Consider the following 25,698-nt stretch of genomic DNA (forward strand, 5'->3'; position numbering starts at 1 on the left):
GCCTTATTATAGGTAATGAAGGTTTCTTAAAGCCTTTAGAGTTTATTAAATGGGACAGTATTTTAACAGTCGTTAATTCTAGGAATTTTTCCTGGTCAGGTCACATGGTCAAGAAGAAGTCCTGCCCATAACTATATTCTGACCCTGTGTCATTTTTCCCTTAGATTATATGGCGATAGGAGTGCACTGGTTATGCTACTTGAGATACATTAAACAACCAACAATGTGAATTTTCAGCAATGCATGAATATTATCTATTGCATTTTCTTCCACAATCACATATCTACCAGGGTGATCCTCAGTTTCCTAAAAAGCTCAGACACATAAACATAATGACCCCACAGTACAGGCCATAAATACAAACTATCAGGGGAATCCCTCACTGCATTCTGACTCATGGTCAGGGGTGAAGGTTATTTGGCAGTGTAATTCAGTCCTCCATGAACAAACTCCAAAGAAAACAGGCATCATCATAAACTGAGGGAATGGACTAGAGCAAGGCACAAGTCCACACAGACACTCCAAACCTGCGGTACCGCTGTCTCAAGGATTATTTCAAAGGGAAAAGCCCTCTTTTCTGCGTGGGACTCATTTGTTGACTGTTCCCCAGCATGTGCCCAGGATTGTAAGATATCCTTTCAGAGTCCTTGAACAACAGCATGACTTGTAAATACAAACATTTGCCTTTTTGTTTTGTAGGACAATGATGTAATTGAACTGACATGTTTTATTCTGTTTTGTGTCTTATAGTTTTTGTGTTATTTTTATGTGAAAATATTTATATTGTATTTTTGTGTACTGATTATCAGTTCACATTTTTATTGATAATGGTAACAGTGCCTGCATGTTCATTTATGAACCAAATATTCATTCATCATATTCAGCTGCTGAAAATAATCGTATGGATACACACCATTTTGTAGTCCCTATATAGTCTACTTTTTTCATCCTCATATGGCATTGTTGAGCATGGCATGGCTCTATGTGGGCAGTCACTCACTCCCATCTCACCCCGTGCCAGACTGTAAACCAAGAGGTCCTATTCAAAGCCCCTCTTATAAAAATACACATTCCCAGTCTGGCTCAAAACTAACAGGCTCACCGTGAGACTTTATATTTCAGCTAAGTATCAAAGCAAAGTCTTGCCCGTAATGAATTATGATTTCTTGTAAAGACTCACAAGTCCACATTGTGACCAAGACCAGAGATATCGAACTATGCATCGTTCGCACTACCACAGCACGCTCTCAACCTTGGAATATCCAATGCTTTTGTGTATTTCGTATCCCTCTTAATCCAATAGCAGACATGTGTAAAGATGTCGTCCTTTAGTTTTTGTCTAGTCAGTCAATCCTATAACTGCAGCCATTTTTACGCCACACATTTCCCATGTGCATTATTTGCTAACTTGAGCAGAATCATATGTGTAAAAGCTAGAGTCATTGGACACCTTAGGCTATTTCAAGACAATGTTAGCAGATTTATTCATTGACAATTGTAACTGTTTTAGCTGGTCCTTTGTTATGTGACATAGGTTGTGCTTATGTCTTTATTTATATCATTGTTGTTCATCTTTTCTCTGTTTTTTCCATTCATTATTCTGGGCATTTTGTAGATTTCCTTTCTTCCCCCCTCTGCTTTTATTTCCTTGAAATATTGTGTGATTTTGTCCATCTGGATGCTTCTTTTATCCGTATGTACCTTGTTCTTACAGGGCTCTTCTGTAAAAATGACTCAGGTCTCAGTAAGATCTGATTGTGTCATTTTGACTCTGGACTCGGTCTTGGCTGGAGATACCCCCACCGCGGACAGGCAATTAGAGTGTTATGATACGTCATAATGCTGCGGTTGTTCCTAAAGTAATTTCTATAACTTACAGTAGTCGTGCCACTGAACTGGTTACTTTCCATCTCCGGCTGTTTTCTTGTTTCGCTTTTGCTACATCTTGGAGGGGGGTTCAGAGTATGAATAGTATGAATTCCTCATGAATGGAGATTTCTACGGTATGAGAAAGCCTGTGTAATAAATCCACAAAGTCTCTAAGGACATGTACGTACAGTTTTTTTAATCAATGCTTAGAATTTCACCATGAAAATCATATTTTATGTTTTCAGACAGTCTGTGCACCACAGAGTGTGTGGTCTCGTTTATTCACCATCTTTGCTCTGTGAAAAGAGAGAAAGAAAACAAATGATGAACATGAATGAACCTCTTACATACAGTATAATCACTTCAAAGAATACAATAGACAGTTTTAACTTAGATGTGAGTTTAAGTTTGAGTGTCAGCTTGGTTTGTATTAATCTGTCATTACCTTGAGCACCCATTTTGCATTTTGCAATCCTATAAAAAGTTATTACCCCCCTGAAGGATATGTTTCTCAGAGACGTCCAAGACAGTTGTGAATGTAAAAGTCAACATTGACCACAATGTGTACATTGAAACTGAAATGGTGTTGTTGTTGAGGTCATATTGGGACATGAGTCAGGTATAGGGTTGACAGCAGCTTTGTACCTTTCCAGTATCGCGGCTCTTAGCCCTGAGCTTGTTGACCTGGGACTCAGCGATGTCAGCGCGCTCCTCAGCCTCCTCCATCTCATGCTGAACCTTACGCAACTTAGACATGTGGGTGTTGGATTGTTCCTCCTGGGAGAGGAAAAGAGGTAGAGAATAAGAGAGGAGAGAAAATAACATTTAGCCTATAATGTTTGAAATTGTTAAAGCAAATTAACTAAATTGAAGGGGGAAATTATATTACTCCACTTCCACCTTATACTAGTATTGTAAGTCATATCGTATAGATGGTAAAGTGTGTATAATGGCATGTGTCATCGTGGACAGACATGTGTAAGCAGAAATTACTTCAACTCAACTATATGGATACCGAATGTTTTAAAGTATGTTGACTATGAAAAAGAAATATGTTTCTTATATGCAGTAAGAATTTCTGACTGTACGTATGTGACTCACCGCTTCCTCAGACTGCCTCTTGTAAGCCTTCACTTTAAGCTGCAGCTTATCTACCAGATCCTGAAGTCTGACAACATTCTTCTTATCCTCCTCAGTCTGTGGGAGAAGATCAAAGAAAATCAATGCCCATACTTCAATTGCATAAAGGTGCCTGGCTGTACCGGAATGTGAAGGTATTTCTCTTACTCTTACCTGGTAAGTGAGCTCCTTGACTTTGCGCTCATACTTGCGGAGACCCTTGACTGCGTCTACACCCCTTCTCTGCTCTGCCTCCACCTCAGTCTCAAGCTCACGCACCTGTAGGGCAGGACATTAACACAGCTGTGTGTTTAAGGTGGTGAAATCAGTCATGAATTATTGGAAAGAAGTAGAGTTGATTCATCAAGGCTAATATTGAGAGACTGTGATCAAACATTTATTAAATGCCATGTTCTGACAACTCACCCTGGCCTCCAGTTTCTGGAGCTGTTTCTTGCCACCCTTCATTGCCAGGTTCTCAGCCTCATCCAGACGGTGCTGCAGGTCCTTGACTGTGATCTCAAGGTTCTTCTTCATCCTCTCCAGATGAGAGCTGGTGTCCTGCTCCTTCTTCAGCTCCTCTGCCATCATGGCCGCCTGACATGGTAGTTTATGGAATAAATTCATTCATCCACAATGTGGCACAGATCAGGTGCTCAGCCCAGCTACAATTGGCCCTTTGACTATTACCTATTGTATTTGACCATATGGTGTCCATCTATGCCAGTTATGGCCACTCCCTCTTCAATCGGAGTTGATTGGAAAATGGTTTGTTCATGTAATTGTACTCCCTGACACATCAGCAGTCTAACATTTTTCTTCTATTGAACATACCACAATAATAATAAAGGGCATTTTAATTATATGAAGGGTTCCTTGGTCTTGCTTATTGATGACAAATTCAATGTATTAAAACTTACATCAGTGATGGCCTTCTTCGCCTTTTCCTCTGCGTTTCTGGCCTCCTGCACTATGTCGTCCACCTCTCCCTGCACTTGAACCAGATCAGCCTCCAGCTTTTTCTTAGTGTTCAGAAGGCTAGTGTTCTGTAGGAGGAAACTCAATAGTTAGTTGGAACTGTATTTCATAAAAACATACAAAAGTCACACTGTGGATAAGATGAGACTGCCTCGGAATCGCCTATACCTGGGAGTGAAGCAGTGCCACGCGTTCGCTGGCATCCACCAGCTCTTGCTCAGCCACTTTGCGGCTCCTGTCTGTCTGTTCCAGAGCAACCCTAAGCTCCTCAATCTCAGCCACCATCAGACTGTTCCTGCGCTCCACCATGGCTGCCTGCTCCTTCAAATCTTCTGCTGCGCGAACAGCATCATCAAGGTGCAATTGGGCATCCTAGGATTCACATAGAGCATTAGAACTTGTTGTTGGGTGGTAGGATCAGCAAAGGATGCATTCTGTTACGTCTTGTCTTGTTCGTGAGTTTGTTTGTCTGTGTTTCATGTTATTCATTTATTGTTCCCTGTTTATTTTTGTGTCTCTCACCTTACCTCTCTACTACCTGCCCTTGTGTGTTTCCCGTCTGTGTGATCGTCTACCCCACCCTGGTTGGATTCACCTGTTCCTCATCATCATTCCTTGTGTATTTAGTTTGTGTGTCTCCCCTGTCTCATTGCCAGTTCATCTTTGTGCCTTAGTGTTAAAACGTCCCAGCGATTTTCATAGTGATTTCTTGTCTTCCTCCTTTTTGATCTTTGTTAGTTTTCCGAGTTTGCCTTTTGCCTTTTCCCTGTTGGATTATCCACCTCCTGTTTGTCTGACTACCCATGTACCATACCCTGCCTTGCCTCCCCCTTTTTGGATATCTGCCTTTCTACGAATTGTGTACCTGTGTACCAAACCGTTTTTCTGGAATTAAAGGATTCTTTTGGATTAAGCTTTTGGATTAAGCTTTTGGATTAAGCTTTTGGATTAAGCTTTTGTCCCAAGTCGTGCAATTGAGTCCTCTGCCTTGGTCTACAGTCATTACACATTAAATGTGCTCCCTGATACGCCTTCTATTCTTTTCTAAAGCATTGTATGTTCTATTCTGTTGACCATAACAAGTCCCTCTCCATTTTCACTTTTTTTGTGCCCCTGATTCAGATATTTCTTCATCCCCCCTAATCGTTTATGTTAGGAATGGGTTGTATTATCTGACCTGAAATGTATGTTTAGGGGCAATGTTTACCTTGACTGATTTCTCAGCAACTTACCTTGAGCTGTCCCTGGACGTTCCTCAGCTGTTTCTGGGCCTCAGCCGCCTGCCTGTTGGCGTGGCTCAGCTGGACCTCCATCTCGTTCAGGTCTCCCTCCATCTTCTTCTTCACCCTCAGGGCGTCGTTCCTGCTCCTCACCTCTGCGTCCAGGGTGGTCTGCATGGAGTCAATAATCCTCTGGCTGTTCCTCTTGATCTGCTCCATCTCCTCATCCTTCTCCGCCAGCTTCCTGTCTACCTCACCCTTGATCTGGTTTAGTTCCAGCTGCAGACGCAGAATCTTGGACTCCTCGTGCTCCAGTGCACCCTGAACAAAACAAAACAGTCACACTTTGATTGTGGGGGAGAGTTGGGGACTGGCTCTCACGAACAAAGGGTTGTTCTGGATAGGGGCCTGCTACTGTATGTGATGAAAGTGGTAATAGGACTTATTTAACAAGGTAAGTCTTGCTTGAAAAATGTATTTTAGCTCTGAGACTAACATGGACAATTAAGGGTTGAATTAAAAGATGAGTGTATGTTCTAAATGAATTGGATGTTACTGCATTAGTTTCTACCTCAGCCTCCTCCAGGGCGGTCTGGATCTCAGACTTCTCTGTCTCCACAGTTTTCTTGGCCTTCTCCAGCTCATGGATGGTCTTGCCAGTCTCCCCGATCTGCTCAGTCAGGTCACTGATCTCCTCTGCACACATAAACACAGAAGTCATTCAGAAAAGGGAGTTTTTTTGTAGACATTGCTCACAAACTGGAGTTCATACTGAATTATAATAAGAATGAACAGCTCTTAAATGGTACATTTTGTACAGTATGGCAGAGCTAAGTGTCTTTCAAGAAAAGTGTTATAAAAGTGTAATGACAATTCAAACATATTCTGAAGAATAGTGTCCCTCATACGTAGCTTGATCAAATAAGACAACCTATCATGAGCCAAATAAAACTGCTGCTGTTTTACTCACGTTGCAAGTTCTTGTTCTCTCTCTTCAGAGTCTCCAGCTGATCCAAAGCCTCCTCATAAGAGTTCTTCATTTTGAAAAGCTCCGTGCTCATAGAACGAGCCTCCTTCTGAGATCCTTCCAACTCTGCCTGGCCTTCCTCATACTTCTGCTTCCACTCTGCCAGGACCTAGGAAAATCCAAGTGATTTTTATATTTTAAATTTTTCGCTTTTGTCTGTCCAAGAACTAATTGATGGGGTGTTTGTAATAACAAATATGATGTAATACTATACCCAATGTATCATTCAAATTTAAAGAGGCTGATATGTTTCTAGAATGAAAAAAAAAAATAGATTTGATTTATTTAGTTATTTCACACCTTGTCAAAGTTCCTCTGCTTCTTGTCGAGGTTGGCAGCAAGAGCATTGGCTCTCTCCACGTCAATCATGAGGTCCTCCACCTCTCCCTGCAGCCTCTGCTTGGTCTTCTCCAGAGAGGCACACTTTGAGTTGGTTGCCTCGATTGTCTCCTCTGCATCCTGCAGACGCTGGGCTAGCTTCTTCCTGTTAGACGCATGAGGGATTTAAAAGCTTCACCTCTGAGAGAATGTCTAAACATCTGGCTCTTACAGGTGATGGGAGAAAAATGGTACAGTATACAGTAGTTCTTATATGATGTTCTGATGATAAGGTGAAATTAAGATTACTTCTACATTACGTAACATTATGTAACAAGAATGGAGAAATCCTTGTTTCTAATAAAGGTCACCTTTGAATTCTTAAATTAAAATGTCAATTAATCTCCAGAATTGACAGAACAGAAATGTAATTCAACCCCAACCCTGGCGAATAAGAATACAAGATGGCAGGTTGTGTGTGACTTACTTGGCCTCCTCCAGCTCCTCAGTGCGCTGGATGGCATCAGTCTCGTACTTGGTCCTCCACTGAGCCACCTCACTGTTGGCCTTGGACATGCCACGTTGCAGCTCTGTCTTGGCCTCCTGCTCCTCCTCAAACTGCTCCCTCAGGAGGTCACAGTCATGGCGGGCAGACTGGACACCGTGGGCCAGTGCATTCTTAGCCTAGAGAGATAAATAGAATAGGTGAGGTGACAAGGGATAGGTAGAAATAGAGGTGAAAGGGAGTAGGATAGAGAGAGAGGGAGAGAGAGAGAGAGAGAGAGAGAGAGAGAGAGAGAGAGAGAGAGAGAGAGAGAGAGAGAGAGTGAGTATAAGAGCGTCAGTACAGTAAGAAGTTGCTGTGTGGCATAATCACAGTCAACTTGAAGCTGTGGTTCAAAGCTTTGTGTTTTGTGGAGTCTATTTTGAGTCCCTTACCTTGACCTCTTCCTCAACATGCCTCTTCAACTCCTCAATCTGCTGGGTGTAGGCCTGTTTGCCTCTGGTCAGCTGGGACAACAGGGCCTCCTTCTCCTCAAGTTGGCGACTAAACTCACCTGTGGGCAATAGAGGAAGATCTTGTAAATTGGTTCTCTGTTTGCAAATGGCTATGTTCTAATGGCTCATATTCATTGTTGTTGATGAAGTAGGGTGAAGTTAATCTAGGTTAACCTGATAGGATATATAAACTTTCCCTATGTTTTGTTATGATGGAAAAAAAAATATCTTGCTTGCTATTCTAATTTATGTTTGTCTGTCAAGCTTGATTTATGGTCAGTTATGTGTTTTTTCCTCTTATGGGTTAAGGGTAGGATCTGGGGTGGGTAAGCTTGTCCTAGATCAACTCCAGTATCTGGAGTATCATACCGTTCTCAGTCAGGAGTCTGGCCCTCTGTCCGCTCATGTCATTGACCTGGCGCACATTCTCATCGTTCTTGGTCTTCACCTCGCTCAGCTGATCCTCAAGAGTACGGCACATCTTCTCCAGATTGCCCTGGTAGTGAAACATATACCATTATTACATGGTTATGGTGTGCCAATCCTTGAGTGCCAAGCTTTCCATTTTCATTCTTCCCTTTTTTTTTAAAAATTTTATTGACCCCAATTATTGGTACTGACCTTAGCTTTGGCGATGGCCTCCATGTTGCTGGAGAGGTCATCAATCTCCATCTTGAACTCGCTCTTCTCCTTCTCCAGCTTCTGCTTGACGCGCTGCAGGTTGTCGATCTGTTCCCCGAGCTCTGCCACGCTGTCTGCCTGCTTCTTCCTCAGAGCAGATGCTGTGGCCTCGTGCTGCAGGGTGGACTCCTCTAGGTCGCGTCTCAGTTTCTGAAACTCGGCCTCACGCTTCTTGTTCATCTCTATCTGAGAAGCGGTAGCACCTCCGGCCTCCTCCAGCCTCTCACTGATCTCCTCAAGTTCCCTGGAGAGATCGGCCCTCTGCTTCTCCACCTTAGCCCTGGCAGCGCGCTCAGCCTCAATCTCCTCCTCCAGCTCCTCAATACGGGCCTACAATAGGGAGACACAACAAGAAAGATGACAACACAGTCAAAGAAAAGAAACTCACAAAATAATAATGAACATGTTTATTTCAAAGATGTTTTCAAAGCAACTTACAGTTAACATACAGTACATAATATACTGTATGGTGTTAAAGCATCATGTTTCTCATGGGGATCCATACAAAACAGACAATCTGTTAAGACACTATACAGCCAACTGAGCCATCTTAAGTTCCTGTTCTGTACCTGGAGTTCCTTGATCTTCTTCTGCAGCTGAGCACCCAGAGACTGTTCATCCTCAATCTTGCTGAGGAGTTGGCTGGTCTCAAAGTCCTTCCTAAGGAACACAAACACATTTATTGCAGTTTGATTTGGTGTTCATCGTCTAACCCGAGAATCTATCATATTCTTTGCTTTAGTTTTTCTATTTTCCAATTCGGTTTTTTTACACAATGATGACTATTGCAACAATGTCAAGACAAATGAATATGATGGATTCATATTAAATACAACATTGTAGTCATGTGTTTGTGTTTACTTCTTGATCTTCTCATCAGACTGCTGCTTGTCGTTCTCCAGGTCCATTAAGGACTCCTGGGCCAGTTTCAGATCTCCCTCAAGCTTTCTCTTGGATCTCTCTAGGTCCATACGAATCTTCTTCTCTTGCTCCAGAGAACCCTCAAGCTAGAAGATAAACACACATATTTGTCATAAAAATCTAAATAATGAACAACGATGTCCAAACCATATTTGTTGAAAGCCCTGGCTATTAATAAAGTAAAGCCTTTGGGAGCACAAAACAGTGTGCAGTTTCATAATGATTGCCTCAAACTAAATTACTCTTCTAGACTTTCATACTATTATAGTCATATAATAATTCACAGCTTGTATGTTATTGTTCTTGTGTGCTTTAACTTCTGTAAAATAATTAGGTTTACTCTACTATTACAATCCTGGTTGACACTAGCACAGCTTTATTTGCATAGCCCACTCACATCGTCCACTTGCTGTTCCAGCTTGGCCTTCGCCTTGGTCAGAGTGTTGACTTTGTCCTCCTCTGCCTGCAGGTCATCCAGTGTCTGCTGGTGGGCCTCTTGGAGGGCTTTCTTCTCTTTGGTCAGCTTGGCAACAGCCTCATCCTGAGACACCATCTCCTCAGTCAGGTTTTTAACCTGAACACAGCCACAACACAGAGAGAGTATTTTGTCACTTCACCTCCCAAAGGGAAATACAGTTTATATTGTATATACTGTAGCAATGTTTAAGCACATACTAAAAAGTATCCTCTAGATGGCATTGTATACCATGAATTCATATCAGATATGAGAGGAGGAGTCCAGAATATGCTATTACAGTTTTTTCTGAAGCTTAAACACTAACAGTGATTCTTAAAGCACTATCTCTGAAACCATTAACACTTAGCCAACACATTTACCAAGTGTGTCAAACTGAATGCATGTTCTCTGCTTTGCACTCAGTTTGTCATTTTATAACACACTTTTTGCAAAACTGTAAACACAACTCACTGCTTTACACTTTGCCAATTGCTTTTCTACACTGACACGTGAAAACACTTTTCGATAATGAGTTCGCTTACAAATCAGAGCTTGAGCACTATCAATAGGCCACAGGTAAACATTTGGTTTGGACAACAATGGAGGCCAACATTGGACAGAGAGTAAGAGGGGTGAGAACTAGAGGAGGACGAGGAGGAGGAAGAGGGGATCAGAGCGACTGTTAAAATTATGCTGCTGAACTCTACTATTTCTTGTCTTCTCATTCCAGAACCAACAACACGACACAGTTGGATTTAGTTATTGTTAGTTTTTGTTATAATGTATTATATGAGACCTTGTTTTCAGTGGCGTGTTTCTCCTTCTCCACTTTGGCCAGAGTTAGCTCCAGGTCATCAATGTCTTTCTTCAACTCAGAACACTCGTCCTCCAGCTTCCTCTTCTTGGCTGTCAACTCAGCATTGATCTCCTCCTCATCTTCCAGCCTCTCAGTCGTGTCTTTGAGTTTGGCCTCCAGCTGGATCTTGCTCTTGATGAGCCCCTCACACCTCTCCTCAGCATCATTCAGATTCTCTCCTTCCTGGTTTCAGAAGGGAATACAAAGGAAACGGCTACAACACTCGTACAACACACTTGCGTATGCAAATAGAAGCTGATTCTAGTCCATGTGAACACAATAAATCCATACAAATACAAATCATTGAAAAACAACTTGGTATGTGTGTGTGTGTGTGTGTGTGTGCGTATGTGTGTGCCCTTGTGAGGCTGGTAGTTCACTCACAGATGCAACTTGGAGGGCAAGGTCATTCTTCTCCTGCAGGAGGGATACCATCTTCTCCTCCAGCTCCTTCTTACGGGCCTCTGCCTTAACCAGGTTGACTTTGCACTTCTCAAAGTCCTCCTTCATGCTGGCCAGCTCCTTCTCTGTCTCAGCACTCTGCAGCAGGGGCTTGATCTTGTAGTAGACCTTCATCCATGGCCAATGTTTGACATTCATGAATGAGCGGATGTTGTACTGGATGGTGTAGATGGACTCTCTGGTTGACATGGAAAAGTGAAATTGTGGCATAATGAGTTTTATGCTTTTGGACCACTCAATGATAATAATGACAATAACATGACAAAGTAACCCTAACCCTAACCCTATATAACATTCATTATGTACTTGCCTCTAAGTGTATTCCGAAAACATTAAATACTGGAAGTTCATAAAAAGTCATAGAGAGATTATCTTCCATCTCATACCTCCTCTCCATCATCTTTGCAAACTCTCTCCTCATCAGATATCCACGGCAGAGAGCTTGAGTCATGGTTACCAGAATTGCCAGCTTCTCATCTCGCATCTCCTCCAAGACACCCAGCAGACCAGCTTTGAAGAACACCTGAGCACAGGAAGCATGTCCAATGGAGGAGTAAGACATTGTAACATACTGTGTAGGAAGGGGCAGAATACATATTTAAAGGGAGGTTAAACACCACTAGACTCGGTTGTAACAACAATAGCATTGAAATGCATGTAATTTCACCATGAGATTTTGAAGAACAGTTGTAAATTGCTAACGCTCTGGAACAGATTAGCTACAGTGTAGCCAAACCCCTCAAACAAAAATCACTCTAAAAGTAATTCAAGTACTCTAAAGCTTGTGATATTACAACTTTGAAAAAATGACGGTGTGGGCAATATTTTTCTTCCCTTAACATAGCTACATAAACTAAAAAAGAAATCGAGAGATGAGGGACATTTTGAATGGACAGTTGACATTAATGTGTTTGTCCTGTTATGTGGTAACATTTCATGGGTGAATTTGAGCCTTAGTGACCTTGGTGTGTCCAAACTTGTACTCGTCCTGAGGCACATCAATTGACCCGAGCAGCTTCTCAGAAGCCTTCTTGTTGTCCATGAACTGACCCTCAGGGATGACACTGGCATTCAGTACTTTGTACCTGTGGGGGAAGAATTGTTGAATATGTTGAAGGCTGTTGCTTATGTTATCATCAAAGAAGGGCACTGTGTGTGTGTGTGTGTGTGTGTGTGTGTGTGTACTACCTCTGCTTGAAGTCACCATAGAGGACTCTGCTGGGGAAGCCCTTTCTGCAGATCCTGATACCTTCCAGTACACCGTTACACCTCAGCTGGTGGATAACCAGGAAGTTCTCCATCAGACCTGGAAAACACATTTTATTAGGGGTACTTTACTTTTACAATATTTTTGTTTTGTAATATTTCTCTGTGTTTCTTATACCTGGAGTTTTTGACTCGTTGGGGATCAGGCAACGTACAAAGTGAGGGTGGGTGGACCTCAAGTTGGTCATCAGCTTGCCCAAGTTCTCCTGTGAGGCATCACAAACCATATTGTTCTCAAGAATAATTCCAACTTAAAGTGATATTTGGATATTTGTATAATTTCAGCCACTGGTTAAAGAATCTGCACACAAGAGCCAAAAATGGATTATGTGGCCATATTGGGTAAGTGATAAGATTTATAATACACGTACAGGCTATGGCTCCATTTTAAGCAGAAAACGTGAAGTTTCAAAAATACACAATACGGTAGCATCTCTTTAATATACACATTTCGAAAGATAGTCATTTTCAACCACAACCCTGGCAGGCGGAACTATCAAAAGCTCACCCTGAACTGGGAGGACACAGTCTGCATGGAACCTCCCTTCTTCTTGCCACCCTTCTTTCCAGCCTCTTCAGGTGGGGCAGGAGGATAAATGACTGCTAGCAGTTTAACTGAGGACTTCTGGTAGAGCTGCACCACAGAGTCGTTCAGGGGGTCCTTGTTCTTGTCCAGCCAGCCAGTGATGTTGTAGTCTACAGTGCCAGCATAGTGCACCAGGGAGAAGTGGGCCTCAGCCTTGCCTTTGGTAGGCTTGGGCTTCTCATACGCCTTGGTTTTGCCAAGATGCTGATCGTTCAGCTTGTTCTTGAAGGTTGTGTCTGAAGCCTTGGGGAACATGCACTCCTCTTCAAGAATGGAGAAGATGCCCATTGGCTGTGCAAAAAAAAGAAAGAAATGAAATGTGTATGATGATATTTACACTATTTTTATGTTTATTAGATTAGATTAGATTAGATTCAACGTTATTGTCATTGTGCAGAGTACAAGTACAGAGACAACGATGACTATTACTTCAAAAGTGATGATATCCATGTAGTGGAAGCATTTTAAGCATGACATATTGATTTGTTATGCATTGTACCACCATGACGATATCACCATGACAGTAGTCTCAAACACCTACCTCGATAACCTGCCATCCCATCAACTACACCCATCGTTATATAGTTTAATCCTCACAGGCTTACCTTCTCAATAAGCTCAATGCAGGCAGCCAAGTCCATGCCGAAGTCAATGAACTCCCAGACAATTCCCTCCTTCTTGTACTCCTCTTGCTCCAGGACGAACATGGTGTGGTTGAAGAACTGTTGCAGTTTCTCATTGGTGAAGTTAATACACAGCTGCTCCATGCTGTTGTACTGTTGATAGAATTTCAGAATAAAGGAATAATTTTGTCATACATGGCTGTAATCTTTCATAATCACAATTTGTTTTCTTGTCCTGACAACATACTCACATCAAAGATCTCAAAACCGGCAATGTCGAGCACACCGATGTAGTACTGCCTTGGCTGCTTGGTGTCCAACATCTGGTTGATACGGACGACCATCCACAAGAACATCCTCTCATAGATGGACTTAGCCAGAGCCATCACAGAGTTCTTGACCTGTAAAAAGAATACTTCTAGTTAATACATGAGATATGACCATGTGTAGGTGAGGTGATGCAGGTAGGGTGGTGGTACGCACAATAGAGGGTTTTTTAGGGGCTTTAGGATTAGGGCACTGCATCACTCAAGAACGATAAAACAAATCAAGAACTATAAAACTAATTCAAATCAAAGAAAAAAAGTATGTTAGACCAGGCAACCTTTATTAATTGTTTAACAGATTTCATTTTCAGGAAAAAAAAAAGTATCAAAGTGTATCGAGTGCACAAATATCCATCTTAGATGGATAAACATGAAAAGTATGAGAAATATGATGCTACATTTCAGTCTTTTTATTAAATACATTAACATAGATCTTGGCCCCTAAGATCGAAGCTTAAGTCATTGGTGTTTTTGGTTGTGGAATGGTGAGACAGTTGTAATTACCTCATTATGCTATTTCTAAGTCATATTTATCAAAATCCAGGTGTAGAAAATATATGATTAGAAAAATAACCCAATTTTTTTTTTATTTGGGGGCCATACAGGTATGTTATAAATGATGCATTAACCATATGAATAATAATGTATCATCTTTTGAAAATAATTTAATTTTTTGAAAAGTATTAAGTAGGGCATCCCGTTAAACAATTGATCAAGTTTGTTGGGCCTTGAAAGAATGATTGTGAGACAAACAAGTATAAAACATTTATGTCCTACCTGAGCTACTGTCTGTCCCTTGGTCACATACTCGTTGCCGACCTTCACTCTGGGGTAGCACAGAGCTTTAAGCATGTCAGCTGAGTTCAGGCCCAGGAGGTAAGAGATTTTATCAGCCACTGGAGAGAGAAAGAGCAACAACTGACTCAAGGATAGCCATACAAGATTGTTTGAGTCTAATGATACACCTCTGTCTCTCAAGAGCAATCAATCAGCCTTGCATGTGAGGCTAATGACACATGAACAGAAAAAGAGAGATATATATATATATGGTGTATGGCCATGTTTAGTGTGGGACGCCTTATTACTAGTCTAGCAGATTTCTTAGTGCTAAGTGTGTCACATACAAAAGTGACACTCAAATGCTCCACCATGTACCTTTATTTACAAACTAAGACAGACAACATTGTACATGGTGGAGTATTTTAGTGTGCCAGCCCTACTTCAATTTATACAGACAAAGGTGGGACGTTAGTTTTTCTCTTTAAATAAATCCACATATTTGCATTATTCACAACATTTTTTTGGAGGCTCTACATAGTCTGAGTGATCAGCTGTCCTGATGTAAGGTTTCATGCGGAACAACTTCTAAATGTTATTTTTATATGTTTATTTTCTATATTTTTATATGAGGTGGAACTCACCCTCTGTGCCGTCTGGCTCGGCCTGCTCCTCACGCTGCTTCTGCTTGAAATGCATGTTGCCGTGATGCATGACAGCGCCTGTCAGCTTGAAGATGTACATTTTCTCCTCAGCAATGAAGCCCAGGATGTCAATGGCTTCCTGAAAGAGAGTGATTTCATGTGAGAGAGGAAAGAAAACAGTGAGGAATTGAAGACATACTCACTCAGTACTACAGCTCTGTAAGTTTGATAGTAGTAAAATGGATGGAAATGTCAGACTTCTCTATTCTTCATCTCTCATAGTCAAATAGTAGTAGAATAGCAGCACAATAACATTTAATATTACACAGGGCACTTTTGTGGATGCCCTATGTACCGCTATGCACAAAGATGATTAAGTAACACTGGGCACCCCAAAACAAATAATTGATAAAAAAAAAAAATATTCACAGTAGCCAACCAAGCTGGTAGTTCACTGGTATGGAATCGCATATTGCAAATTCAGTTAACCATTTTTGAAACTCACATCTGTGGCAACCAGCTCTTCCTTGTCGTCAATGCTGGCCACAGTGATCTGCCCCTGGCTGATCATGGGGAAATCGTAGGGGTTGGTGGTGATGAGCGTCATTTCTGTGGAAAACAGAGATCAAAGCTGTTTGTTAAATCAAATTCATGTCAATAGATAGGCCACTTGTACACAATAGATATACTCAATGACAGATGTTCTCAATAACCAGTGGGTTGCTTTACCTACAGGCACATTTCATCAACTCAGTCAAAGCCCAATTTGTATACCATGTCTGACTCGACTCTAGTTTTTACTGCTCTCTGCTTTGGCGTACCGACTAGCTCAGGTTTGTGGTTGGTCATCATCTGGTAGAAGATGTGGTAACCCCTCTCATCAGGAAGCTGGAAGGCCACTCTGGACTTCTCCAGCAGATCTGACAGAGAGAACAAGAGAGAAAAATTTGTATTTTGCAAAAAACAATGTGTGTAGAATAAGTATGGAGAAATGACCAATACCAACTTACAGGTCTCAATGTCAGCACTAGCCAGTTTGCCGCTTGTTGCAAAGTGAATCCTGATGAATTTACCCTACAGTAGAGCAAGGTGGTTAGAAATGGGTCAACAAAAAAACTACAACTGCCAAAGTGTATTTCCTCATACTTACAAAGCGAGACGAGTTGTCGTTCCTCACAGTCTTGGCATTACCGTAAGCCTCCAGCAGGGGGTTAGCTGCAATGATCTGATCCTCAAGAGATCCCTGAATGAGACAAATAGAAGTTGCTAAAGTGTTAGTAATTGAAAAGACAATGGCTATAATAAGGTACAGATCCCATTATAAAAAAATACATCTGAAAAGGGATTGGCTCCCACCCTGAGCCTACTGGTTTTGAAAAATGTCAGTAAAATGTCAGTAACTTATTCTTAACATAACTTAGCACATATACCCGACCAAAATCATCTGTCAAACACCTGTTTGATGCTAAATGTTTTTCATTCATGAGACTATGAAAAACATAACTATCATAGAGCAACGTTTAGGTATGTTTTCAATCACCATTCACCTCATCTCACTATAGATTGTGACAAACATAAGCACAATTTACCTGCATTTTGGATGCTTCCTTCTTAGCGGTTCCACCAACCACAGCAATAGTAGCAAAGTACTGGATGACACGCTTGGTGTTGACAGTCTTTCCTGCACCGGATTCTCCACTGGTTTATATGACAGAGAAAGAAGGTTTTAGACATATTTTAGTATCATATCAGTTTTAACTTTTTTATACACCTACATCTTTTTTATAACTTGAGCAAAGAATTAAGAAATATTCCCACTCAGTTACTTATTATTGTCTTCATGACACCGAACATAGTGCAAAAGGAACACTTTTTCATGTAAGATGTTAGTGCACAACTTACGTAATCAGGACGGACTGGTTCTCTCTATCTGCAAACAAAAAAACATATTTTTCATACTCATTCACTGGATTTTGGTACATTATTGCATTCAAGGCATAATAAAGTAGCTCATCTATCCATCCATCCATCCCTGAGGGCTCATACCAGTCAGCATGAACTGATAGGCGTTGTCAGAGACAGAGAAGATATGGGGTGGAGCCTCCATACGCTTCTTCCCTCTGTAGGCGTTCACAACATCTGAATCGTACACAGGGAGCCACTTGTAGGGGTTCACTGTGGCACAGAAGAGCCCAGAGTAGGTCTGGATAGAGTGGATTAAATATGGGAATTAACTCAATCATATTAGCTGGAGTGTTAGTGTGTTATACTGATATGGCGTATATTTTGGTTTCTTGTGTTTGCTAATGTGTGCTAGGTTTCTTGTGTTGACTGATGTGTATGTATGTGCAATCTCTTACGTAAATCATCCATGCTGCGTAACGCTCTTTGAGGTTATACAGCACAGAGGCTTCGTTCAGGTAGGTCATCGCGGCCATGTCCTCAATCTTGTCATACTTTGGGGGGTTCATTTGTAAGACGTCATCTTCTTTGAAGGATTTAGTCTTAAACACAGTGGAAAATCTAGATTACACTCAAATCAACTCTATATCAATCAGTTTTTTACTGATAAACAAATGTTTTTCAATATTTGTTGGTATAAGCTTTTTTTTTTTTTAATGAATAACTTTTTTGATTACATTACCAGTGCTTTGCTATCCTCAACTCTACTTGAATATTAAAGGGGAAATTCAGTCAAAAGCTCTAAAAAACCGCTAAAACTCCCCTTTTTGATCAAAGATCCCATGCTTTTTAAATAAGGATTGTTATGTGTGTTGAAAGATTGATCCTGTTAATGAACAGTGAATGGTTATATGTTATAGGCTTACCTCCTGAGTGTCTTCAATTTTCACATTAACCTTGTCACCCTCCCTGCCAACAATCAAACCCTTGAGGTACAGCTCCTTGACATCAGTCACATAGCAGGCATTCTTTGCATCAAAGGGCTTGCTTTGAGCTTCGATCCTCTCCCTCTCTGGCTTACGAAGGTATAAGGCAGCCTTGCCATAAACGGCCATCTCCGAATCCGTACTCATGGTGGCGGCTCACTAGGCAAAAAAGAAAAACATGTTTGAGTGTGTACTAAGTGTGTGTGTACTTCCTCCAGTCAACAGAGTTAGACAATCAGTATCTCTAACAGAATATATTCTAAAATACTTAAACTAGGTCTTACCTTTTTTTCTCCGCCCAGATGAAATTGTATCTTTGAGGCAGCCCAAGGTTCTACACCCACTTTCAGATAAAAAGCAAACAAAGTCAATTAATGAATAAAATAAAAGGTGAATAATACAGGGACATACCCCCTGCCCCCTACCGTTTAGAAACATGTGCAGAGGCGGCACTTTTGACCAGAAATGTTGTTTGCACCTTTACATTACCACTTTAACCTATATAAACATTCCCACTTTCTTTCAAACTGTGTGAAGATTTTGAATCCCTCTATCACCATTTAAAACAATCCCACTTAGGTTGAATAGAATGCACGACTTCAATAGAGCTAACCATGTGAAAAACCTATGTGACATGTAAAAAACAGAACAGAACTCAACTCTCACACTGCAGTTACACTGCAGCGGATACTGAGCTCAGAGATTAGTCAAGTGAAATCATGTAAGGAGGGTAGAGGGTCTTACCACAGAGGTTGAAGCTATCTGTCTGTGGATGCTGTGGCCTCAGGCCCCTTATATCTGGTTCAAGAGTGCCAACCAAGCAGAAGTTAATTATGGACCACACTGCTGGAGGAGATGGATTGGATAAGAGACTTAGCTGTTGTCTCCCTATGCCCTTTCCTGATTGTACTATGTGATATTCATCTCTTCATTGAATTTCGCTGACTTCACATAAATGAGAGATATTAGGGGGCTTGCTTCAGCAACTAACTATAGGTATCTGTCATACTTATTATTATTATTACATATCTTCCCTCTTGTTCACACTGCTACTCCTCCTACAACCTTTAAGCCATTCACACAAATCCAACTTTGCAACAGGCAGAGAGGTCTAACTTGCGATGCTATTACTTTTACTTTACTTTTTAAACTATATTTAAACTTTATTTTATATTTTTTACGACAGTATGTCACTGTATTTCATCTGCCCAGCCACCATCCTTTCCTCCTATCACCAGTCACTACTGCTTTACTCAGTATAACCCATACTGATTAACCTATTAATTGTTTTGTTCTATACCTCTCTCATTTTCCCATCCTCTCTTTCATCCATCCATCCATCCATCCATCCATCCATCCATCCATCCATCCAACCCACAAACCAACGAAACAAACTACCATAATAAGACTTTCAGCAAGCCCACAAAATTTATTTTGGAACTTCTTTTCCGACAGTCGTTCTCTTTCTGCTCACCTCTACTCCTACAACCTTTAAGCTATTCACACCAGTCCAACTTTACATCCTGCAGAGAGGTAAGTTATATTATAACTTACTAAGTTAATATTATAACAGAGAGGTAATATTTATATTTTTCAAACTCATTGCAATTTTAAACATTACAAACTTGAAAGTGCACATTTTAACACGGAGGTCTATGGAAACCAAAAGATGACATTTGTGGACCAACCCTGCTCTTTACACCTTACATTTTTACATTTATGGCATTTAGCAGACGCCTTTATCCAAAGTGACTTACAGCAAATACATTTGTTTAAGTAAGTGAATCATCTATCCATCAGTCATCATAAGATAAAGTAATCAATGCTAGGACCAGGGGCCATAGGGAGTCACAATGCTATAACAGGAGAGAAACTTGTACAGGGGGGTAGTGGGGTCTTTAGGAGGGACCGTTAAGATCTAGCCTAAAGAGATGGGTCTTCAGTCTATGGCGGAAGATTGGTAGTGACTCTGCAGTCATGACAGCAGTGGGAAGCTCGTTCCACCAGCGGGGCGCCAGGACAGTGAAAAGCTGTGACCGAGTAGTGCGGCTGCTGCATCCACACAGCCGAGGTGAAGAGCGGAGTGATCGGGCAGGAGTTTGGGGGCTGACCATTGCTTGCAAGTAGGGAGGGGCTGTTCCCTTTGCCGCCCGGTAGGCGAACACCAGGGTCTTGAATATGAGCGTGCTGGCGCTGTGATGTTCGCCACACAGGATAAGTGGTTGTCAAGGATCACCCCAAGGTTCTTGGCTGTATGTATATCTTTGGAGATGGATTGGAGAAATGGGGAGGGGATAGGATCGAGGAGGCAGGTGGTTGCCGGCTTGGATTTGACCAGTTCAGGGGAGAGGGGGGAAAAATCTGATAAACCAGAGACCAGGTGTAGTACTGTGGGTTTGGGAGGAGAGGTGGCAGTGTTGGTGAGAGGTAGAGGGAAAGAGCTGGGTTGAGGAGTGAGGAAAACGTGGAGAACAGTTTCTTTGGGTAAGAGGCAGAGGTTTGAATTTTAGAATGGTAGTAAAAAGCTTTAGCAGCTGATGCAGATCAGGTATAGTTGAGGAGGAGAGAGAGATAAGGTTCTAGGTCATCAGGGAGGCCAGTTTTTCTCCATTTCCGCTCAGCTGCCCGGAGCCCTACTCTACAAGCTTGCAGGGTTTCAGACAGCCAGGGAGCGCATGGAGAGGATCGTGCTGGCCTTGAGGTCTGTGGACAGAGAGAGTCGAAGGATGAGGAAAGAGTGGACAGGAGGGTGGAGGAAGCTGCATCTGCGGCTAGAAGGGAGAAGGATTCAACATAGGGTAGGGCGGAGAAGACAGAGGAAGAGAGAGCGGAGAGTGAGAGGGTACGCAGGTTGAATCCCAATTCATTCTAGATCAAGTGTAACATTAAAGTGTGTTATTGCAGTATGTCTCAAGGTATGTCTCTCTATTTCACAAACCATGCTTCCATCTACTGTACAGTATTGATGCAATCAATTAAATACACAGAACATTGCAGACTGAATTTCATGTTTTTTATTGAAAACACAAAGAAGGAATGACTGGTCTCCTCAGAAACTTTGATCCACATGTGTTGAGCATTCACCCAAGCTTTGCCACCCAATACTAAAAGAAAAGATAATAAGGTAACAATTTACATTCAGGTCACATTTGTAAAGGGTTTATAAATGGTTTATAATTAGTTAATAAATCCCTTACAACCAGTTTATTATTCAATTATAAATCATCTACAAAAAGTTATAACTCATGAGTGCTCCTCTGTGGCTCAGTTGGTAGAGTATGGCGCTAACAATGCTTAGGTTGTGGGTTTGATTCCTGCTGGGACCATATATACTGAAATGTATGCACTCACTGCAATGTAAGTCGCTTTGGATAAAAGCATCAGCTAAATGGCATATATTATTATTATATAAATAGGGAGCTTGCAATCAGGAGCCAGTTATTATATTATGTAAATGCGCTTAGAAGGGACCCCAAAAGGAAACATGATCTTCTCCCATGTCTACTATCTTGACCCTTGGTTGATATGTGCTCAGTCAGAGTCAGGCCGGAGAGCACACAGGCGCTGTGTTAGAGTCACTGCAAAAACAAAGAGCAGGCTTACCGCATGAAAGATAATCATATATTCAGGGCTGAATCTAGACAAAAAAAAATGAAAGTGTGTCTTACACCACAGACGTGATGATTGATGGTGAAAAAATGTCAGAGGCTATTAGGCCTCTTAGCAGCAGTTGCCCAGGTGGTGCCTCTGGGTCTGATTTTGCCCCCAGAGAGACAAAAATGCAAAAACCTAACATGAACAAAAGAGTGCTTTAAGATACTGGAGTGGTAGCAGCAATCTCCAAGCCTTGGAAAGGGAAGATTCTATCCAGGGAGGGACCACATTCAGGGGACATTAAGCATAACAAGTGAGGTAATTTCTGAACGGTGAAACCAATATGAAAACTGAAACCACTGAAGAAAATGTGTTACTGTAGTGTAAACCATTGAGACCACTGTGGATAGATGTATCGGTGTGTCAGAGAGCTGTGTGTCATTTGAATGTCCCTCAGGGAACTGTGATTGCCAATCATGCGGGGAGCGAACCAGCAACCTCTATGTGCCCTTTCTTTCTCTGCAGCCAAAGCTAATTGTTGTAAGCTTTTTAAACAATGTTGTATCAGCCAACTATTTTGTACAGCTTCATCCTTGAAGCTATGCCACCGTTAGGGCTCAGAGCAATTTACTTGGCCTATTTGTGTGTAGAGAGCATTCGCACCATGTAGACAATGAAATGGGAAATATGCTATTAACGTTATTTCTCTAAGCTTCAAAGTCTTCTGGGTAGACCGGTTTCCCTTGGGCACAGGTCTATGACCAGCTTACCCTCCAATATTACTAAACTATTACAGGGAAGAATTCAAAACTGACCTTAAAACAGTGTGAAAGGAATATGTGCACATCTGACAGCCAACTGGAGGACACACCTGTATACCTAACTCCAAAGATCTAAACTGACTTAACCACTGTTTTGAGATAGAACAAGTGGGTGACCTTCACAGGTTGAAGTAAAGGTGTAATTTTACTTAATTAAAAACATGACATAACAGATAGGACAACAATTGGAACAAAGAAGTACACATGGGGACAAATCTAAGAAGCTTTGAACGATTCTTAATGACAGGGTTCTATGCTAAGCACGTTACCGCATAAATATATATGACTTGTGTTTACTAATTCCCATCTTAGCTTAGAAGTACCTCTGTGGCTGGCTGGGAGGTGCAAGGCACTATGGACGTTGTAGGAGTTCAACATTCAGACATGTTACTTCCTGTTCCAATAGGGCTATATGCTATTTTCACGCGTATCTGCTCTAATCTTTTTTTATATTTCTTGGCTATTGAGACAACAAAGACCACCAATCACTTGCTGTTGTGTCGTGATGACAATCGGTGACATTTTCATTTAGTATATTTGAGTTTTTTTTTTGCAGTAGAGTCTTCGGGGTCGCATCGTTACTTTCTAAGGGTGCTTCAGAAGCCACTATGTTGGGGGGGAGGCATCATCTGTTGGCTCACATCAGCATTTTTGAAACATGATGATTAGGATGATTTAATCCATTGAAATGTCTCCACAGTAAAAATCTAATTTGGGATGTGAAATGTCACAGTACTGTGGCGAGGCTCCACAATACATACCCCTGGCCCTCTTTGAAAGACCTTGGAGAAGTTCATTCAGATCTTATTTTCAAGCCACATAACAGGGAAGACTAATACGGTCAAAATAATGTGCTGCCCTACATCTGATCTCTCTCTCTCTGTCCCTCTTTTTTTTTTTTTCTGAGTATATGGAGCTGAATATGGCCATGTTTAGAAACTGGGGGGTCAAAAATACATCTAGCCATCACAGCACAGTCTTGGGTGGTTTGGGAGTGCATTGTGACCCTCGGTCATAGAGATGGGTATTAACTAGATCTGCTGCCATTTGAGCTGTGCAGCAGGGAATATTGCCATTTAGGGATCAGCACATTTTTAACAACTATATTTTTAGACACAGACTCACAGACAGGCTAGGACAAGTACAAGTACATAACAATAGACAACATCCTTAAAGGGATGGTTCAGCCTATCTATTCATGTTTAGGAGAAATATCTTACCCTAAGTTGTCCTCATAGGCCAGTAGTGAAATCATCTCCTGTAAGACGTTTTCTACTTTACTGCCCACAGCACACGCTAACAGGTAGCAGCACCCTTCTAGACAGGTTTCCAGTGCTTGGCTGGGGAAACCAAAACAAAGAGGCTGTGTGTGTCTACAAAGAGGAAATAGTAGTCCAGTACTCAGCAAATCGATTATAGAAACTGTTATCAAAAAATCCTTTTGAGCGTAACTGTCAACTACATTTTGTTTCTCTGAGGTGATTTGGGCATGTCATTTAAACAATGCTAACTTAGGGTCTGTTAGAATCCTGTCTATTAGAGGGGGTTAGCCTGTTCGGTGGTTAGGAAAGGCCAAGGGCTTGGATTAACTTGAGCTGCAGCTGTTGGGGTACGGATGTCCTGGGGAAACATGCCGCAAACATGTCTATAGTCCAACCGCTTCTATTTAACAGGTTTTACCTATCACGCTTGGGATATTGATGTAAATGAACAAAAAAGTTGAAAGTGTCCCTTCTTATCGAACCATAAATGTCTTATAGTATGAGGGTGTTCATTGGCTTAACTGCTGCATGTGGTTATGGCCGTGACCTCTACTACAGCAGCTGAAGCAGCTGTTGTCTCTGTTTTAACACTGGGGATACCACAGGTTTCACTTAAGACGTGATGAAAGAAGCCCCAGCACATTTAGCCTGGCAATCCCGCCCACCGACATGACTATGTCTTGAGGGACTACCTGTCAACAACTACCTGTCATAACAACAGTACACTTCATTTAGAGGTCATACCAAAAACGTACGTATGAGATCTGTATTAAATTATACTGCATAGTACTGCCTTGGCTTTATACGGCATAGTACTGCCTTGGCTTTATACGGCATAGCTTTGCTTTGGCTTCTCTGTAAGCTATCTAGAAGTAGCTATAATTATGTGTGATAATAAGCCTTACAATGACTTAGTAGCTAACTTCCCTTACTGTAATTCATCAGTTAAAATACATCTTCTCTCCGAACCTTTGATAATCACCCCCTCACTTACTCACTATGAACACTATGATAACTAAAACTATTAAAAAAATACACTTTAAAAGGAGCTGTGCGTAAGTCTGTTGGAAATCTGTCTCCAGGCAAAATTCTCTTTGAAGTTCCAAACAACAACATCCTCCCTAATAACACCCCCAGTGGACATTAGCTGTGGCGTTTCTGCATGCGCACACAATCTGAAGAGGTCTACCAGAAGGAAAGGTGAAAAACGGTGAGTCCACTCCCCTAGAGCACCCTTGGCCAATAGGAAACAATCCTGTGTTGCCCCTAGATACCTGATTTTAGGGACCAAAACAGCGTTTGTAAATTAAATATTTGTTTCAAGGGATCTCATTCCCTGATCGCTACTGATTAAACATAGTCATTACAACCATTAGAAAGCTTGGATGTTACATATTGCACCAAGATATTGAAATGACATCAATATAGCTGTGACAAGTGTATCAGTTCCACAAGTCATCTCATGCTACTTTCCTTCCTCTTTGGATCTCCAGGATGTCTCCATCATGTCCCTTGGGTGTATCCAAGTACCGTGGTTCTCAGAAAACATGCAATGTAAAGGAGAACAATAACAAACCCAGTGCCATGTTGTTTTGACTGGGACTGTCTGTCAGGCCTTATCCCCAGGCATCCTTTCCCGCCATGGTGGATTCTATTTATAGCTGGTCCATAAATGGCTGAAGCCTCTGCTATGTGTGTTGCATGCTGGGCATACTGGAGATCTGAGATCAGACATTTTGATATGGCTTATGGTTTAACATTTTATGATTAAATAATACTGACAGAGTATTCAGTATCAGTGCAACTTTAAGCCACTGGTAACTGTGGATAAATTTAACATTGTTGAATATACTGTATTTTATACTTTTTTCTTGTTAAATCTGGACACTCATTTATTCATTACAAGAGCTTGGTTATGTACTCTACATGTCAATGTTTAAAAATTATTAAATATGGCCCCACTAATTACAATTTTATAGAGGGGCTGCACTGGCTGATTTTGCC

At 41.4% G+C, this 25,698-nt stretch overlaps 2 protein-coding genes across 2 annotated transcripts; both read right to left on the minus strand.

Annotated features, from left to right (window-relative positions):
* Positions 1-2,052: 2,052 nt before the first annotated feature.
* LOC310809708 (myosin heavy chain, fast skeletal muscle-like) lies at positions 2,053-16,372 on the minus strand. The gene is made up of 33 exons (XM_083677119.1): positions 16,280-16,372; positions 16,140-16,203; positions 15,951-16,049; positions 15,635-15,738; positions 15,130-15,268; positions 14,486-14,604; positions 13,634-13,783; positions 13,365-13,535; positions 12,682-13,050; positions 12,292-12,379; positions 12,096-12,213; positions 11,869-11,992; positions 11,294-11,430; positions 10,830-11,085; positions 10,386-10,628; positions 9,530-9,706; positions 9,073-9,218; positions 8,781-8,871; positions 8,152-8,541; positions 7,900-8,026; positions 7,471-7,589; positions 7,019-7,215; positions 6,514-6,697; positions 6,157-6,322; positions 5,758-5,882; positions 5,199-5,507; positions 4,135-4,338; positions 3,909-4,034; positions 3,415-3,585; positions 3,163-3,267; positions 2,971-3,066; positions 2,515-2,646; positions 2,053-2,165 (listed from the first exon to the last, which is right to left on the minus strand). Exons 3-33 carry the CDS (start codon positions 15,979-15,981, stop codon positions 2,148-2,150), a joined length of 4,932 nt encoding a protein of 1,643 aa, XP_083533245.1. The 5' UTR covers positions 15,982-16,049; positions 16,140-16,203; positions 16,280-16,372; the 3' UTR covers positions 2,053-2,147.
* On the minus strand, positions 16,010-18,797 carry LOC310809878 (myosin-2-like; the record flags this gene model as incomplete). The annotated part of the gene is made up of 9 exons (XM_083677398.1): positions 18,762-18,797; positions 18,302-18,360; positions 17,958-18,176; positions 17,490-17,633; positions 17,176-17,332; positions 17,032-17,059; positions 16,719-16,827; positions 16,290-16,372; positions 16,010-16,049 (listed from the first exon to the last, which is right to left on the minus strand). Exons 3-9 carry the CDS (start codon positions 18,162-18,164, stop codon positions 16,010-16,012), a joined length of 768 nt encoding a protein of 255 aa, XP_083533524.1. The 5' UTR covers positions 18,165-18,176; positions 18,302-18,360; positions 18,762-18,797.
* Between the last annotated feature and the right edge of the window lie 6,901 nt (positions 18,798-25,698).

Source organism: Argentina silus (assembly GCF_951799395.1).
Source record: "Argentina silus genome assembly, chromosome: 9".
Taxonomy (NCBI): Eukaryota; Metazoa; Chordata; class Actinopteri; order Argentiniformes; family Argentinidae; genus Argentina; species Argentina silus.

What these genes read in the sequence shown, in the direction of transcription:
- LOC310809708 (XM_083677119.1), bottom strand. Translation starts at nt 15,981, where the DNA reads ATGATGACCAACCACAAACCTGAGCTAGTCG. An exon ending in AACACGCCACTGAAAACAAG is followed by an intron (nt 9,707 to 10,385) that starts GTCTCATATAAT and finishes GGCTGTGTTCAG; the next exon opens with GTTAAAAACCTGACTGAGGA. An exon ending in GAGGAGCTGGAGGAGGCCAA is followed by an intron (nt 6,698 to 7,018) that starts GTAAGTCACACA and finishes TGCGTCTAACAG; the next exon opens with GAAGAAGCTAGCCCAGCGTC.